This window comes from Vipera ursinii (genome assembly GCF_947247035.1).
Source record: "Vipera ursinii genome assembly, chromosome: 3".
Lineage (NCBI taxonomy): Eukaryota > Metazoa > Chordata > Lepidosauria > Squamata > Viperidae > Vipera > Vipera ursinii.
In genome coordinates, this window is record NC_139516.1 from 179,125,169 (window position 1) to 179,140,264 (window position 15,096).

Below are 15,096 nucleotides of genomic sequence, written 5' to 3' on the forward strand. Positions count from 1 at the left end.
TCTTGGGGCATATTACAATATTTTTTCTTTTCTCCCCAAAACGATTCTAGTTAGATTAGGTTGGGTCCATTTTATTTTTTATCATATTGATAACAATCAGTCATAATCCAAAATGGAATTACAAGAACAAAACGACTCCGATGATTTTTGAGCAATTTTTCTTTTCACAACTATTGTACTATTGAATTCATATATTTTTCACACATACAGTGCCCAAGGCTTTATTTAAGCAATTCTTTTAAACTGTAAAGCTGAAACTCATGTAGATAACTGCATTCTACCCAAAAGCTATTCCAAGTTCTCGGCTTTTCTATTAATCCTGATCCATAAAAAAGATGGCAAAAACTGAAAAAAGAGAATACCAGACTATAAATTGGCTTCTTTAACCATTTGGAAGCTAGTAATATGTAACATAAATTAGTTGCAAAGAAGCTCTTCTTAAGCATTACTGGTGATTAGATGACTCCTATTACCACCAGTTTTTTTTTAAAAAAAACCTTTAAAGTTTTGTTAAGCTCAGTAAATGCTACAAGGAGTGATGTTTGTTCACGAATCCTGGCGAAACTAGTAACATTAAATATTAAAATTGTTAACATTATTTAGTAGACCAGATGACTAGTTTTTGTTAGGTTTCTCTTATTCAAGATAATAGTACAATATAGAAAACAAGAAGCAATTTTAGAAATGATATATATTTATCTAATTTGTAAAACTTAGGACATCTGTGCCCAACATCCAGTAAGAACACTTTCTGGACCAGCAAAGGTATAGGGATAGGAACCTCAAGTAAGCTGCTCACATTGTTCATTTACAATTGAGAGCAAAGTTTGAGGTTGCAAGTAGAAATGAATTCATTAGCTTAGGAAGCAGTTATCATTTTGTTGGCCAGCTATTTCTGTGTTCTCTCCCTCAATTATATCAGATATAATTAAGAAAGCTGAGAAACAAACATCATAATATAACCCTTGTAGCAGTTTAGGTGTAGTCATGGGTCCAGAGATACCCATCACAAACAGATCAAAATATTCATGGGATAACTTTGGGCCAGCCACATCTCTAAGTGTACTCTATCTTGAAGGGCTGTTGTAAGGAGCATATGAGATTTTGAAGAGCAATGCCTTGAGCTCCAAGAGGACAGGTTAGATTTGAGTATAATAACAAAACAATAAAGACTCAATATTATTTTGAATTCCATACAAGTTGTATTTGACTTAACTAAATATTTATATTCATAGATTAGGGTTGTGAATCTATGAACTTCATGAGGATGGGCACCACCATTACGTTACTGAAATTCAAAATTCAAAAAATAAAAATAAAATAAATGGTTGATTCCAGAAAACTTGTTCCATTTCTTCCCTTAAAATCTCTCTTTCCACAAACTGCACTATCCAAGTTCTGTTGCCTTGCAAAGGAATTTCAGTAAGAGGATTTTTAGCACTTTTCAAATCTTGTATAAATTTTAAAGTGTGAGAGTAAAAGTAGTCAGCCTTGTGACCCATTCCTACCTTTAAACTTCCCAAAGTCTGAAAAATTCTGGCCATATTATGGAATGTTTACTGTAACCTTCCAACAGACTGGGAGGTAATAAGTCCTCACTGGTCTCAGTGGCTGGTCACCCATTCCTAAACCATATCTTACTAAATCTAGAATTACACAAGAGATTCCTAAATAAATGCATACACAGCAACGTTTTAATCAGTTAACTGTGTTTTAATAAGGGAATTTTTTGAATCAATGTAGATATTATCTACAAAAAATGATTATTTTGGTGGTTACAAATTCTGATCCAAACTGTGTTTCAAAATATAAACCTAAATATTAGAGAATGCCTAAAAAAATAGTACTTTAACTTCTCCTTTAAAACAAAAATGTCCTAACATCATATTCAAATGGATTAAATTCAACCACTATAAAGCTATAAGGAATGGCAGACTTGTATTACTGTGTTTAGAAGTAAATTCTCATTAATACCCAAAAAGATTTTTATAGCTACTAAAAATAAAGTGGCCTTTTTCATTTAAACATTTAAAAAGTTGCACAAAACATTCTGATATCAATAATCAAAAAGGCATTAATTTTATTATTTTTTGTTAACAGTAGGAACTATGGTGCTGAACGATTTTCCAAGTAAAAAGCAGTTCTCTTTGGGGACATTAGTCAATTAATTTAATAAAGTTCTGTTTTAAGAGGATTTTTCTTTTCTGTTGCGAGGTGAGTCTGCTCCATTTGAGGTTAATGTTCCATTGATTCCATTTTCTAAAAATAAAAAACAAACACAATTAACTCTTTCCTCTGGATTCCAAGCCAATAGATTATGAAGATTTAAAACATCTTAATACAGAGCTTTAAAATTAATTCGGGGAAGAAGCTTCAAGCACATCCTAAATCAGACTGTTTCTCACAGATGCTCTAACAGTATAATGTCCAGTGATTTCTACCAGCCCATTTAAAAATGGTGCTCATTTCTGCGTCTAACAAAAAATGACTGCTGAATCACGTTCAGCCACTTTAGAACATTATGAAAAGGGAGGAAGCAGGTCCTTCTGGGGAAGAGTACAGCTCATCAGTTTTCTCCCTCTAGGTGGTGGTAACATTCTTGCAGCAATTCTACCGAACGCATGTATGACCATCACTCCTGAGTAGCAATGCATTTTTCTTCTCCCTGATCTTGTATTCCATTCTAGCTTTCACTTAAAAAACTTAATAGTTTCAAGGGCTTTGCCCAAGCTTGCTCCTCTCTTCCCCTTTTCTTCATTCCCCAGGTCAAGCCACCTACTAGTACTCTAGGAAGAAATAAGCATAATAGTCTTTTTATAAGCTGCTTAGGAAATTAGAAAAGTAGTTCTTGGGTTATGATGGCAATTGGCACTGGAATTTCCATCACTAAATGATGCGATCGTAAAGTGTGACATTCATGTGATCACGCTGTTCAGTGATGGCAATCCTGGCAGTACTGGTTGCCATCATAACGCCAGAACCATGTGGGTCATTAAGTTAGGACCTGAAATAACTACATAGGCAGGAATTCCAGGCAAGCAGGCAAGGGTGTGTATGTGAGGTGGTGCTGCATGTTGGTCTTGTGGAGCAAGAGTAAGCGCCATGAGGTGGGTGCTATGGAGAGCGAACAAGTGAATTGCAAGCTCCAACTGGCTTTCCAATTGACTTTTGCTTTTGAGATGTCAGCAGGGAATTTTGCAAGTGGTGACCCCGTGCCTCCAAGACACTGCAACTATTGTAATTGAAAGCCAGTTGCCTAGTACCTGTTCATGTGACCACAGGAATGCTGCAACAGCCACAACTGGTTTGCAGAAGTTGTAACTTTGAACAGTCATTGAATGAGTTTTAGTAACCCAAGATCTACCTGCACTAGATGTCCAATGATGTGCTCAGACTTATATTAGAGAACTTATCAGATTAAATCATATCATTTATAGTTTCTTAACTGTGCAAAGCATCTACTTCCCTTTTGTACTTCTGTCAAAAGTATCCAGAAATAAGAAAAGCACAAACCTCTTTCTTTTTTTGAGGGCTTGCCTTTTGTTGTCGTAAACTTCTTTTTCATTGGTTGAGGAGGTGAAGAATGTTCTCTCCACCTTCTTAATTGGAAATTAATGAATTTCCACATCATAAAGGCCTGTGTTAAACAGATTGATGCCAGCACACTGATTCTATAAAAACCAGATATAGAATATTAGGATTTCTGATGATCCAGACATGGAAAGGATTAGAAACAACTGTTTCTTTTAGCAAGATGTTTCTTGAAGGCCACTAACTAATCTCTACCTTGCTTGGCACTAGTGTAAACAATTTGGTATATTGGTAACTAGCAAAAGGAATATCATCAGTAGCAATACATCTATTAGAAAATTTTTAAAAAATGACACATAGCAAATCCATGTTTTTATGCAGCAACTACATTAGGATTCTGTGGATCAGAAGATCAGATATAATAGTCTAACCTAGGGCACATCTGTCTTGCATTCTGAAGACCATTTTTACTATATCCTCTGAAAGAGATCAAAGTATATGGCTAGATAAATGCTAGCACAATATCTGAAGAACAGAAAATACTGTGATAGCATCCTTCCAAGAACTGCAAATACAGTCAAAGTCTTCTGTAATAGAAAGTAATCAATGAGTTTACTTTGAAAGTGAACATCTGGTTGTTGCTATTTCTCTTCTTCCTTTTTGTACTTTCTAATTATCAGATACACTAAGCAGTCACTGTCATTCTACCATAAAACTGTAATAGGTCTCTTAAAAGGTAACATTGAAAAAAATCAAAGTAAATTCAGTGCCATGTTTTATATACAAGATTGACAAATTTTAGGCCCCCAATTTAATTTCAGGGTTTTTTTTTGTTAAAAATACAGATACAGAACCTAGGAAGAGCTAGTGTTTCTGGGAAAGTTGTTAAAGGGGAAAACAGAATATGCCAAATAATCTATTTTCCTACTAACTTTTAACTTTGGTGCCATTCACTATTAAATATTTTGATAACCATCTAAATGAACTTACAAGTGGCCCTTGATTTACCACAATAATTTGTCATTAAGTGGTGCAGTGACATGACTGCCCCCGATTTTATGACTTTTGTTGCTGTGGTCATTAAGCAGCTCAACCATGGTCTTTTAAGTGAGACATTACATGACCACTGGCTTTCCAACTGACTTTGTCAGAAACTAGTTGAGAAGGTTGTAAATGGTGATCATGCTGCATGATGCTGCAACTGCTGTTAACTGGCTTCCAAGCACCCATTTTGTAATTAAGTGTCTTCAGGAATATTTTGTGATGATTGTAAGTGTGAAGATCAGTCTTAAATTATTTTCTTCAGCATCATTGCAACTATGACCAGTCGTTAAACAAATAGTCATAAACCAAGGACTACCTGTATCATATAATTATCCCAATAGATGGCACAATTAGCAAGCAGCTGCTAATTTGGAACATTACAATTTAGTTTTGCCCCATAGATGATTTAAACAAGCCCAAGTGGGAAAATTATGATTTTAAAGCATCATAAAAATGACAAAAGAATTTGCAAAATATGGTAAAAGGTATTTTAAATAATCATTTTTCTTTCTCATAATAATATACCCAATATTTCTAACAAAGAGTTTTCTCAAGCAATTAGATCAAGAAAAATCTCTCTGAAGATAATTTTTAGCTATTTTGTTTTAATATTATATGCTCCATGAACACATATCTGTGTTATACCTGATGGGTAGCACATTAAAGTTTCCAGTACTAAAATCCAAAGTTTGATTCTCTGCTCTAGCAAGGCCAAATCCAACAGTAAGGACAGACAGAATTAAGGTCAGGAGTCTTCCCAAAACAAAAAGAACAGCCCACAATGTAAACCTAGCAGAAATAAAAGATACATGATTTATCAGAATTCATCCACCGATTGTGTTACTCACATCTTCAGTTTCAGACATTTATACACATTACGTACTAGGTATTCTGGGTGAATAATTCTGCCTGTTAAGATAAAACATTTCTGAAATGTATTAGGAGAGATTTTTTAGTATATGGTATTATCCAGCTCTGGCACAGATTGGATACAACATTGCTAATCTCCCACTGATAAATAAAGCACAAGAAATCTTCTGGAAAGGCTATTATGTACTCTTCAGTTGAAGGATACATTCTAGCAAAGATTCCAAGGTATGGACAGATTCGAGGTCCTTGTATGTAAATGAATATACCAATCATGTTTAATTCTATTTTGAACAAAAAGCTCATATAAGCACAGCTACTAATATATGGCATACTGCACACATATTTATTTTATCTAAAAGTAGGTAGTGTTCACTGTATTGTTATACAGTACACAACATATGCATTTATGCATGCAGTATTAACTAAATATGAACAATATTTATAGACAACATTTATAATGTGAGATATGGCATATGTGAGATATAACAGTAGAAGCACGTACCCTTTCTGGTATTTTTCATCACTGAAGTAAAAAAGTCTGGAAATATGGAACAGAAACTCCACAAAGTAATGTAACACAAGAAGAACAAGACCAAGATGGGTCAAACTATAAAAAAGAAAAAAATTAGCACCAGATGCTAATTGGCAAAGAAACAAAAGATCTTTAGAATTACGTTTGTCATAAAAATGCATCTGGAAAACATTTGGTACATCCAGGATAGAACACCAACCTCAAATTCTCAGACACAACTGAAGGATAGAAACTAGCGTTGTCCCATCCTCCCCCTGAGTTGTGTAAAGAACAATATACATCTATTTGCATGGTAGGGAGGATAGCAGAATCCAAGAATAGGTGGTTGCCAAGGTCTCTCTTTCTAGAGACCTCTGCTATTGCCATGCTATTAAATGTTGGATGGAATCCTTCTAAACATCGGCACAACATATTGGAAATTGATATGTACTTTTATAGCTTAATTTGTCTTCTGAACTATGCTACAGAAAATATTGCAAGATGATCTATAATGTATCATTGGAGGCACCAGTTTTCTACTTTACTTATTATAAATTATTGGACAGTATCCTACAAATTACTGGACTCCCTGCCCCAGAAAAATAACAATGTCACTCACTTTAACAGATAAGCTCCAGTGATATGGAAAAGATATAAGCCAATGTAAACAAGCTGGCGAGGAATGTCTTCCTATGAAAGAGATGCAAGCTTATGAATTTTCCAAGAATTCTTATCATATTCAATTAGTTTTCATAACCGTGCTTCTCATCTATGACCCTCTCTAATTGTCAGCCCCAAAGATTGCAGAATATGTTGTTTGGGAAGTATAGGTATTGTTGTCCATTATCTAGGAATACTTAGAAAAATAATAAACTTATCAATTTACTGCAAAATTTTCTGATCAATTTTCTTGCTTACTATTGTTTTTAATGGAAAATACCATATTTGTTAGTGATATAAAACACTTAACTATTCCATTACTGCCTAAAAATAATCTGTTTAATTTATGTAGTGATCTTTAAAAAGGACACTATGACAGGGTATATAACATGCTAAGTTGTAACAGTTTATTTATTTATGTCTCAGTGTACTGTATAAAATCAGCCAAAAAGCGTTATTATAATAAATGATGATGTCACCCACTCACAAGTTCTAGGACAGGCAGATTTATAACTTAAGTTCCATACTGTAACAGTCCAAAACTGAATATGGGTTAGGGTTAGAGCAGGGGTCGGCAACCTAAAAAAGAAAAAGAGCCACTGGGAACCGGTTCCATCACAAATTAAAAAAAGAGGGAGCCGCGTGCGTGTGTCCATGCACGCGCATGCGCAAAAAGGTTTTTTGCGCATGCGCGGACGCACGCGGCTGCCATTTTTTAAAAAATGAGATGGAACCGGTTCCCGGTTGCCCGACGGCGACGGCCCGTCTGCAAAGCTGCTGCTTTCGGCAGCTTTGCAGACGGGCCGTGGCAGCTTCCTCAAAGAGCGGCGCCCCTGCCCATTCCGAGAGGTGCGCGCGCACCTCTCCGAACGACCGGAGGTGCGTGCGTACCTCCGCGCGAATGGGCAGCGGTGCCGCTCTTTGAGGAAGCTGCCGCGGCCCGTCTCAGCTTCCTCAAAAAGAGAGGCGCCCCTGCCCATTCCGAGAGGTGCGCGCGCACCTCTCCGAATGACTGGAGTTGCGCGCGCACCTCCCCAAACCTTTGGGGAGGTGCGCGCGTACCTCCGTGCGAAGGGGCAGCGGTGCCGCTCTTTGAGGAAGCTGCCGCGGCCCGTCTCAGCTTCCTCAAAAAGAGAGGCGCCCCTGCCCATTCCGAGAGGTACGCGCGCACCTCTCCGAACGACCGGAGGTGCGCGCGTACCTCCGTGCGAAGGGGCAGCGGCGCCGCTCTTTGAGGAAGCTGCCGAAAGCGGCAGCTTCCTCAAAGAGCGGCACCGCTACCCCTTCGCGCGGAGGTACGCGCGCACCTCCCCAAAGGTTTGGGGAGGTGCGCGCGCAAGTCCGGTCGTTCGGAGAGGTGCGCGCGCACCTCTCGGAATGGGCAGGGGCGCCGCTCTTTGAGGAAGCTGCCGCGGCCCGTATGCTAAGCTGCCGCTTTCGGCAGCTTCACAGACGGGCCGCGGCAGCTTCCTGAAAGAGCGGCACTGCTGCCCATTCGCGCGGAGGTACGCGCGCACCTCTGCCCATTCGGGGAGGTGCGCGTGCACCTCTCCAAACGGGCGGTGCCACTCTCCATTTGGAGAGGTGCGCGCGCACCACTGCCCGTTGGAAGAGGTGCGCGCGCACCAGGCGGCTGGGAGCCGCAAGAGACGGCTCAAAGAGCCGCATGCGGCTCCGGAGCCGCAGGTTGCCGACCTGTGGGTGAGAGAGTGGGGAGAGACATAACGTCAAACCAGAATCTTAGAAGAAGAAATTATAGCAGGCTCATTTCTTGGTTCTTTAAACTAATCAAGAAATTGTTTCTCAATTTGAGAAGCTGCTCGAACTGACTGCAGGAGCAGTGAAGAGAGGCAGATTTGGATTGGCTGAAACAAGAAGCAAAACCTTCAAAATAATTACTCAAGTAGGAGAAGAACATAAGAGCCTGAAGTTACATATCTAAACCTTATTTCTGACATTTTTTGAGATTACGAGCTCCATTTTAAAGGTATCTTTCTTTGCAAATTACATAGACATTTCTGCTTCTTCTTGTCTGGAAAACCATGTTTATTATTTATGTATTTATTTGATAAGCTTATGGATAAGATATTAGAAGCAAACTTACTTTTTTTATCTTTTGAAAATAGAATTCTGGAAAGGCATGAAACCAGTATGCCATCTGTGAGATATAAAAGAACTTCATTTGAATCCTGCAGAATACAATATGTAAAAATCAAAATTAAAATTTACTGATTATTTCATACAAAAACTCTGAGCTAAAATTATACAACAGATTATTTTAAATTTTTTGGAGTATTTAAAAACTAATGATATAAGATTACTGTAAATGCATTGTTAATAAAATAACTTCTGTTATTTGCCTGAAAATACTAGATATTTTTTATATAAGTAGTTTATTTTAATAACTACAAAAGTGAGTTGGGATAGATACAAGAAATTACTGATGTCATTCTTAATTAAAAAAACTCACGGCATTGATGTGTGTGGATAGTCTCTCCAGAGTGATGTTGGATCTGATACATAGTTTTCCTGAAAATAAGACACAGAAAATATTAAAGTACAGTTCAATGCCCTGTGAAGTTGCTTAACCTCTTTCTAAGCATGGCCAACAGCAGGGAAGGCTGATACAGAAATCTGAGTTAAATAACTTAGCATGCCTCAAACTGAACCGATTCCTCATTTTAAACAGAGTGCTTTTAAAATACAAGAAAGAGAAGCAACAGTTTTACATGAACTATACATTTCATAGAGCTCAAATTAATGCCAGATGCATATGAGACAACTTCAACAAAAAGTAAACTCCTTGTTGTACCATAAAAACTATCTGAGAACCTTTCCTAGCCACCGACGTTACCTTGGCTGGCAAGTCCTCATTAAACTACCATCCCCACTTAATAATTTCATTTAGCAACATATTTTCTACGTTTTTTGCATTCTAGGTTTAGCATTTTAAACTTCAGCATCTAATGTCCCAGGAAAGTATTGATCCTCCTTGGATCCTCTGACATACTCACCGACACAAGGATGCTTGTTCCCCAGACGCAAGAGAAAAGATAAAACGCACTGAGTTGTCCAGATTCATTGAATTTACTATGTTTTGTTTTGGAAAAGTGCATTCGCCTGTTAATTTTCTAAAGAAAAAAGTTATCACATTATTGATAGTTATGATAGTTTAGATTCTAAGTTACTTGTCATATATATCAAAAGTCCATAATGCAAGTCCACAATGCAATCAATCAACTTCTACTGTGGTACAGCCCATTATTAGTCTAACAAACAATACTTACATCTAACACATATTCTTGAATAACAGCATGTATGATTATTGCCACTAGCATGTAGAAGAAAACAGTAGCCAGATCTTTGATACCATAATGATATAATGTCACTGTTTCTGTAGGCTGGTTTTCTGGGAGAAAAAAAAGAACAATATTTAAGAATGCATTTGTTTTAACCAGCCTCCTTCAATTTATATCGGGAATCAAAAACAATAGTTTAGAATTATATCTAATTTTCTTTCTATACTCCAAGTGAGTACAAAACAGGAGTAATAGTACAGGAAAAACAATCCAGGCAAAAGTTTATAATATTGAGATTTTCACTATCTTTCTGTCCAAATTTTAAATTCAAAAGCTGATTAGAAAACAGATTTAATTTAAGCTGTGATTCCTAAACTGTAATCTGCAGATACTGGTGGTTCATATGGATTCCCATGTTGATTTGCCAAAGCCCATCCTCTGCCTTAGATATGCCCTTCTCTTTTCACTGGCAGTTAGCTGGCTGGCTGACCACTGGTGCAAGAGGGAGGGTGAGTGAAGGCAGAAAGTGGGCTCTGGCTTGGCCAGCTGGCTGATGGTGCACTTAACCAGGTCATTAAGTCAGTTGGCCACAGTCTGCTCTCCTCTTAGCTCAAGTAAACCTCTAAGTTCTTGACATACTTTTTTATACAAAAGTTAGTTTAAAAAGTTTATATTATAAACAAACTCATCATGGGGTTTCTTTGGACATACAAAGGAGAAAGGAAGTCCATGTCTTTTTGGAACACTTAGTGGTCTGTGTTATAGAAAGTTCAAGCAATACTCCCTTAGGGCAGGGGTACCCAATCCCCGGTGCGTGGACCAGCATGGGCCACAGCATGCCAGCAACAGGTCAGTGCAAACCATTGAAGCCCCATCTGCAGGCAGCATGCAAAACCATGCCACCTCCAGTCTGCAGAAAAACCTTTCTCCATGGAAATGATCCCTGGAGCCCAAAAGGTTGAGGGCTGCTGCTTTAGGGGATGCAAAGCAGATGCTAGGCCCTACTTTCATACAAGCTTTGTAAGATTGCCAATTTATTTCCTCCTGTAGAAAACTGATTCCTTTCTAGATTTGCAGTATGCAATGATATGTCATTTTGTTGGAACTGGCAAAGATTTGCTTGTACATTAAATGCAAGTCAAAATTAAAAAAAGTAGGATCAAATGTGGCATATTTCATTGTTTTGATGAAATAACTAATTCTGATTTTCCACAAACTAGGAAGAAAATGATGAAATCTCCATCCATGAGAAGAGGAATGAGCAAAGACTGGAAGAATCCAAACCTCTGAGCCTTTCAAACAATAACCATACAGCACTGAACCAGTGTGATTATATATCTAAACCATTTCTGTGGTCTCATGTCACAAATGGAACAGCATTATCATTTCTCCTGATGTATGTCATCCACATTTGGTTATCTTTCTCTTAAGACACAATATGTTCCTGGTGTATAATAACATTGCAGACAAATACCCAAACATTTATTAGAAGATTACCTGTGACAGGAATGGTAATATTGTACTGAAGTGTAACAAAGACAACAGCTGCTTTGGCTGTAACCTGCAATAAAACAATTTGTCTATGTGATTGCACGGTAAATCATAGGAACATGCTATATTCCTTCATATATCTGAAAAAATACATTTAACAGGCTGAAAAATAATGAACTAGGCTGAGTCAAAAATAAAAGATGACTGGCTAAATGCAAATAAGCATTCTGACATTTTTTTGGTTAGCCTGCTTACTATTGTTGTTTGCTTGAAGTCCAATGAATGTAAACTTCCTTGGCCAGGGGTGTCAAAGTCAATTTCATTGAGGCCTGGCGTCCCAGGTGAAAGGGAAGCTCTCAGAACTTGGTCACCCTGCGGGGCAAAACAGCCACCCGGGATGCCAGACCCTCTGTGCCAGGCAGGTTTGGCTTCTCACCAGCTTCGTGCCACCTGGCCCAGCCACTTAGTGCTGTGAGGAGAGCACCCTCCTGCCTGCCAAAACTGGGTAGGCTGGGGACTTGGTGGTGTTGCACAGGTAACATTGACTCTCACGCAGCTTGCGGCATCCCCTCCCCAGGAGCCCACCAAGCCAGATATATGAAGTAGGTGAGGGTCATTTGCTGGCCACTTTCAGGTGATGGTGCATTTCTTCATTCCTCACAAAAGGTGACACCTCTCCAGTGTGCCCCCATGGGGCAGGGCCGACACAGTGGGAGCCATCCCTTGCCGTTTCCAGGATGGCCTTGTGGAGCAAAGACTGAATGTGTTCCAGCATGGATGGCCACCATGAAATTGTACATTGGCTCCTGGCCGGCCTGGGCGAGGGCCAAGGCAGTGGGGGCCGTCCCTTTGCTGTTTCCAGGATGGCTTCGTGGGCCTCATGAAACCACTTTGCGGCCGCATTCGGCCCGCAGGCCTTGTGTTTGACATGTCTGATCATGGCAAATGAGCTATCACCTATAAATCACTGCTGTTCAAGTAATGAAAGTAATTGTATTAATAGTAATTATGCTACCAAATTATCATTTTTAACAACAAAATCCTTATTTAAAGCAGTCATTAGCCAATTAGCAATTTAATCAGGATAAACGTATTAGGACATCATAGACAGGCAAAATAATACCAGACTTCATCTTCTGCAGCCTCTTCTTCATATGATGAACAAATCCACCAACTAAATTAGTATTATACTGATTAAATACTTTTTACACAGTGGTGGCTGAGTTCATACTGAACCATCATTAATTTAAGAATGAATTACAGAATTCAATTTCCTCGCTTTGCACAACAGTGAACTCTAATGATACTAGTTACATTCAGACAAAATTCTGAAATGAAAGCCAATAGGATTTTCAGCCTATGAAGTTTGGGACCTCAGCCGATGATTATTCAGCACAAAATACAGACTGCTATTCCTACTTTTCACACCTTTCAAGAAGGCATATTTTCTCCGTGCTAAAAGTGATCAGAATTAGAAATTTTAAAGTTACGCCATTTAAGTCCTTTATTATCTTCTGCAGCAATTTTTCTAACAGTGGGTGAAGCTCCAAGGATTTTATCTCCGCCCCACTACCACCGAAAAGCAACTTATGGAACTGGGGCATACTGCAGCTTTTTCCCGGTACCTGTTTCTACACTCCAGCTGTAACAGGCAAAACTGGATACGTGTCATACCATCCTCAGGGGCGTGAACCAACCCCGCCCCTTCGGATGTGCATCGCGGACGGCTCTCTGTACACGTCAACAGTCATTTCACCTTTTCCGAAGCGGAGGGGAGGAGTCGCTTGCCGCAACGCCCCATGGGGTTTGTAGTTCTCCGGCTGCACACAAAAGGCAGCGCGTCTTCTCTCGCCCCCCACCTCGCCCTCCCGTCAGCTTTGGCAAGGGGAGACGCCTCGCCTGCAGCCCCCCTCGCCCCAGCCCTGCCGCCCCTTCCCGCCCCGAAATCGCAGAGAGGCGGCCAACTCCCCCCGCCCTGACACCGAGCTCGCGCTCCGAGTGCCACGTAACCTATCCGAGACCAGGAACTCGCGCGCTGGAACGAAGCGTGCGCGGCGCAGCGCCTTCTGCAAAACATACAACAACCGCCTTTCCCTTTCCCTCTTCTTCCCTGCCAATTTCGGGAAAGCTGAGCATCGCAAGTCGCTGCTGCACGCTTTGCTTCGAAAGCCGTTCAATCAGTTCCATTTCCCAGGAAAGGGGCGTAAAATACAAATGAGTAAAAACAGGCTCTCAGCGATGCATTTAAGCCCGGGTTGCGCCAGGGTACTGCAGCTGCCCCGAAGAAGCTCCACTGAGACGAGCGACAGAGCTGCAATGGGTGCGAGACCCTCCTAGGCGACTCTCTCAGAAACGGTTTCATGAACCAACAGGGAGAAGGAAAACGACCAGCCGTATCCATCGAGAAGGGACCACCGCTCCCGCCGGCAGGTGGTTGCACCTTTGAGTTGCTGTTCTTCCCATCATCTCGCTACAATCATTGCTGCGGCCATACAGCGCCCTACCTGCCCCCTTTTCAGACAAGAACAGGCAATAGAAGGGACGACCGAGATGACCAGGTATGACCCGGAGGACAGACACGCGAAGCTGCCCTTCCACATGGAGTCACAGAGTAGGACACCCTCTCCAGGTGCTTATTTTTTTCCTCTTCTTCTAAACTAGGGACTAGATAGTTCCGACAAAGATTTACGAGCAAGAGACGATCGCTTTCCTCATCCGAATCAGCCAAGCAATTTGTGGTACGTGGATCCATACGATCACACACTTGGGTATCTTTAACACGTATACCGCTTCAGGCACTGCGTTTACCCCACCCCGGCAACGGCAGTTAGGAGAAGCGGCAACCAAGGAATTAAAGACTCACGCCCTGCTATCAGAAATCAATTCTGGCTTTCCTGGTGTTGACCATTCCCATTTGGTCCCCTCGTCCGTGTCACTCTGAAACATCTTCCCCGCTAACCTCCGCCCGGCCCTTCCTAGGGTGTCGGGCAACCGCACTGGGGTCTTGCAGCGCTATGCTCTCACCTCGAACATGAGTCCCAACAAGAAGACCATGGCCATGCAGGAGACGATGTCCGCGTGGTTCTGCACGACGAACTCATGGCTGAGCACGGGAGGGTTCTTGTTAGTCTTCTTGCGGATCGCCATGGCGAGACCCTCCTCGGCCCCTGCTCGATGGCCTCTCCCTCCGTCCCCTCGTGCGTCTTGCTGCGCGGCCCGAGAAAAAAACGCTCAGGCAGCCGCTCCGCCCAACTTCGCCTCCGCCTTTTCGGGCGACTCTCTAGCCCTAGCGTCGTACGAAACCACCACTCGTCGTTTCCTGCCCCTCAACTCGAACGGAGGGACCTCGCTCCTTGTGGGTAGTCGCAGGAAGTGCACCACAGCACCCCCTTTCGGATAGGCGGACCAAATCCGGAACTCGCAGCTGATTGGCGGTAGCAAAAACAGGACGAGGCAGCTGGGGCAGCTTGGGGCGTAAACGGTAAAGAAAGTGGGAGGTCCTTTGCCCAGCCCCCTCGCGCGTCACCCCAACGTTCAGGAGGGACGTTTAGCCAATCACAAAAATGCTATCATGCGGAGAAGCGCGCGCCTCCAGAGTGGTTTTGATCATCTGTTCGTCTGCTGAAGCTGCAGTCTTCCCCGTAGTCGTTCACCGGTTGGGTGCTTGTCCAAACAGGAATTCTAGACCGT

The 15,096-nt window shown here is 41.1% G+C and overlaps 1 protein-coding gene across 1 annotated transcript; it reads right to left on the reverse strand.

Annotated features, from left to right (window-relative positions):
* Nucleotides 1-2,141: 2,141 nt before the first annotated feature.
* Nucleotides 2,142-14,700, reverse strand: TRAM1 (translocation associated membrane protein 1). Its single transcript, XM_083359379.1, has 11 exons — nt 14,431-14,700; nt 11,413-11,476; nt 9,904-10,025; nt 9,631-9,747; nt 9,087-9,145; nt 8,721-8,805; nt 6,576-6,646; nt 5,948-6,052; nt 5,221-5,364; nt 3,514-3,671; nt 2,142-2,259 (listed from the first exon to the last, which is right to left on the reverse strand). Exons 1-11 carry the CDS (start codon nt 14,551-14,553, stop codon nt 2,186-2,188), a joined length of 1,122 nt encoding a protein of 373 aa, XP_083215505.1. The 5' UTR covers nt 14,554-14,700; the 3' UTR covers nt 2,142-2,185.
* Between the last annotated feature and the right edge of the window lie 396 nt (nt 14,701-15,096).

Excerpts from the sequence above, each read along its gene's own strand:
- TRAM1 (XM_083359379.1), bottom strand. The coding sequence starts at position 14,553 with ATGGCGATCCGCAAGAAGACTAACAAGAACCCTCCCGTGCTCAGCCAT. Across the intron at positions 8,806-9,086 it reads TATCCACACACATCAATGCC|GATTCAAATGAAGTTCTTTT; the intron begins GTGAGTTTTTTT and ends TGTATTCTGCAG. Across the intron at positions 6,647-8,720 it reads ATTTTCAAAAGATAAAAAAA|GAAGACATTCCTCGCCAGCT; the intron begins GTAAGTTTGCTT and ends TCTCTTTCATAG.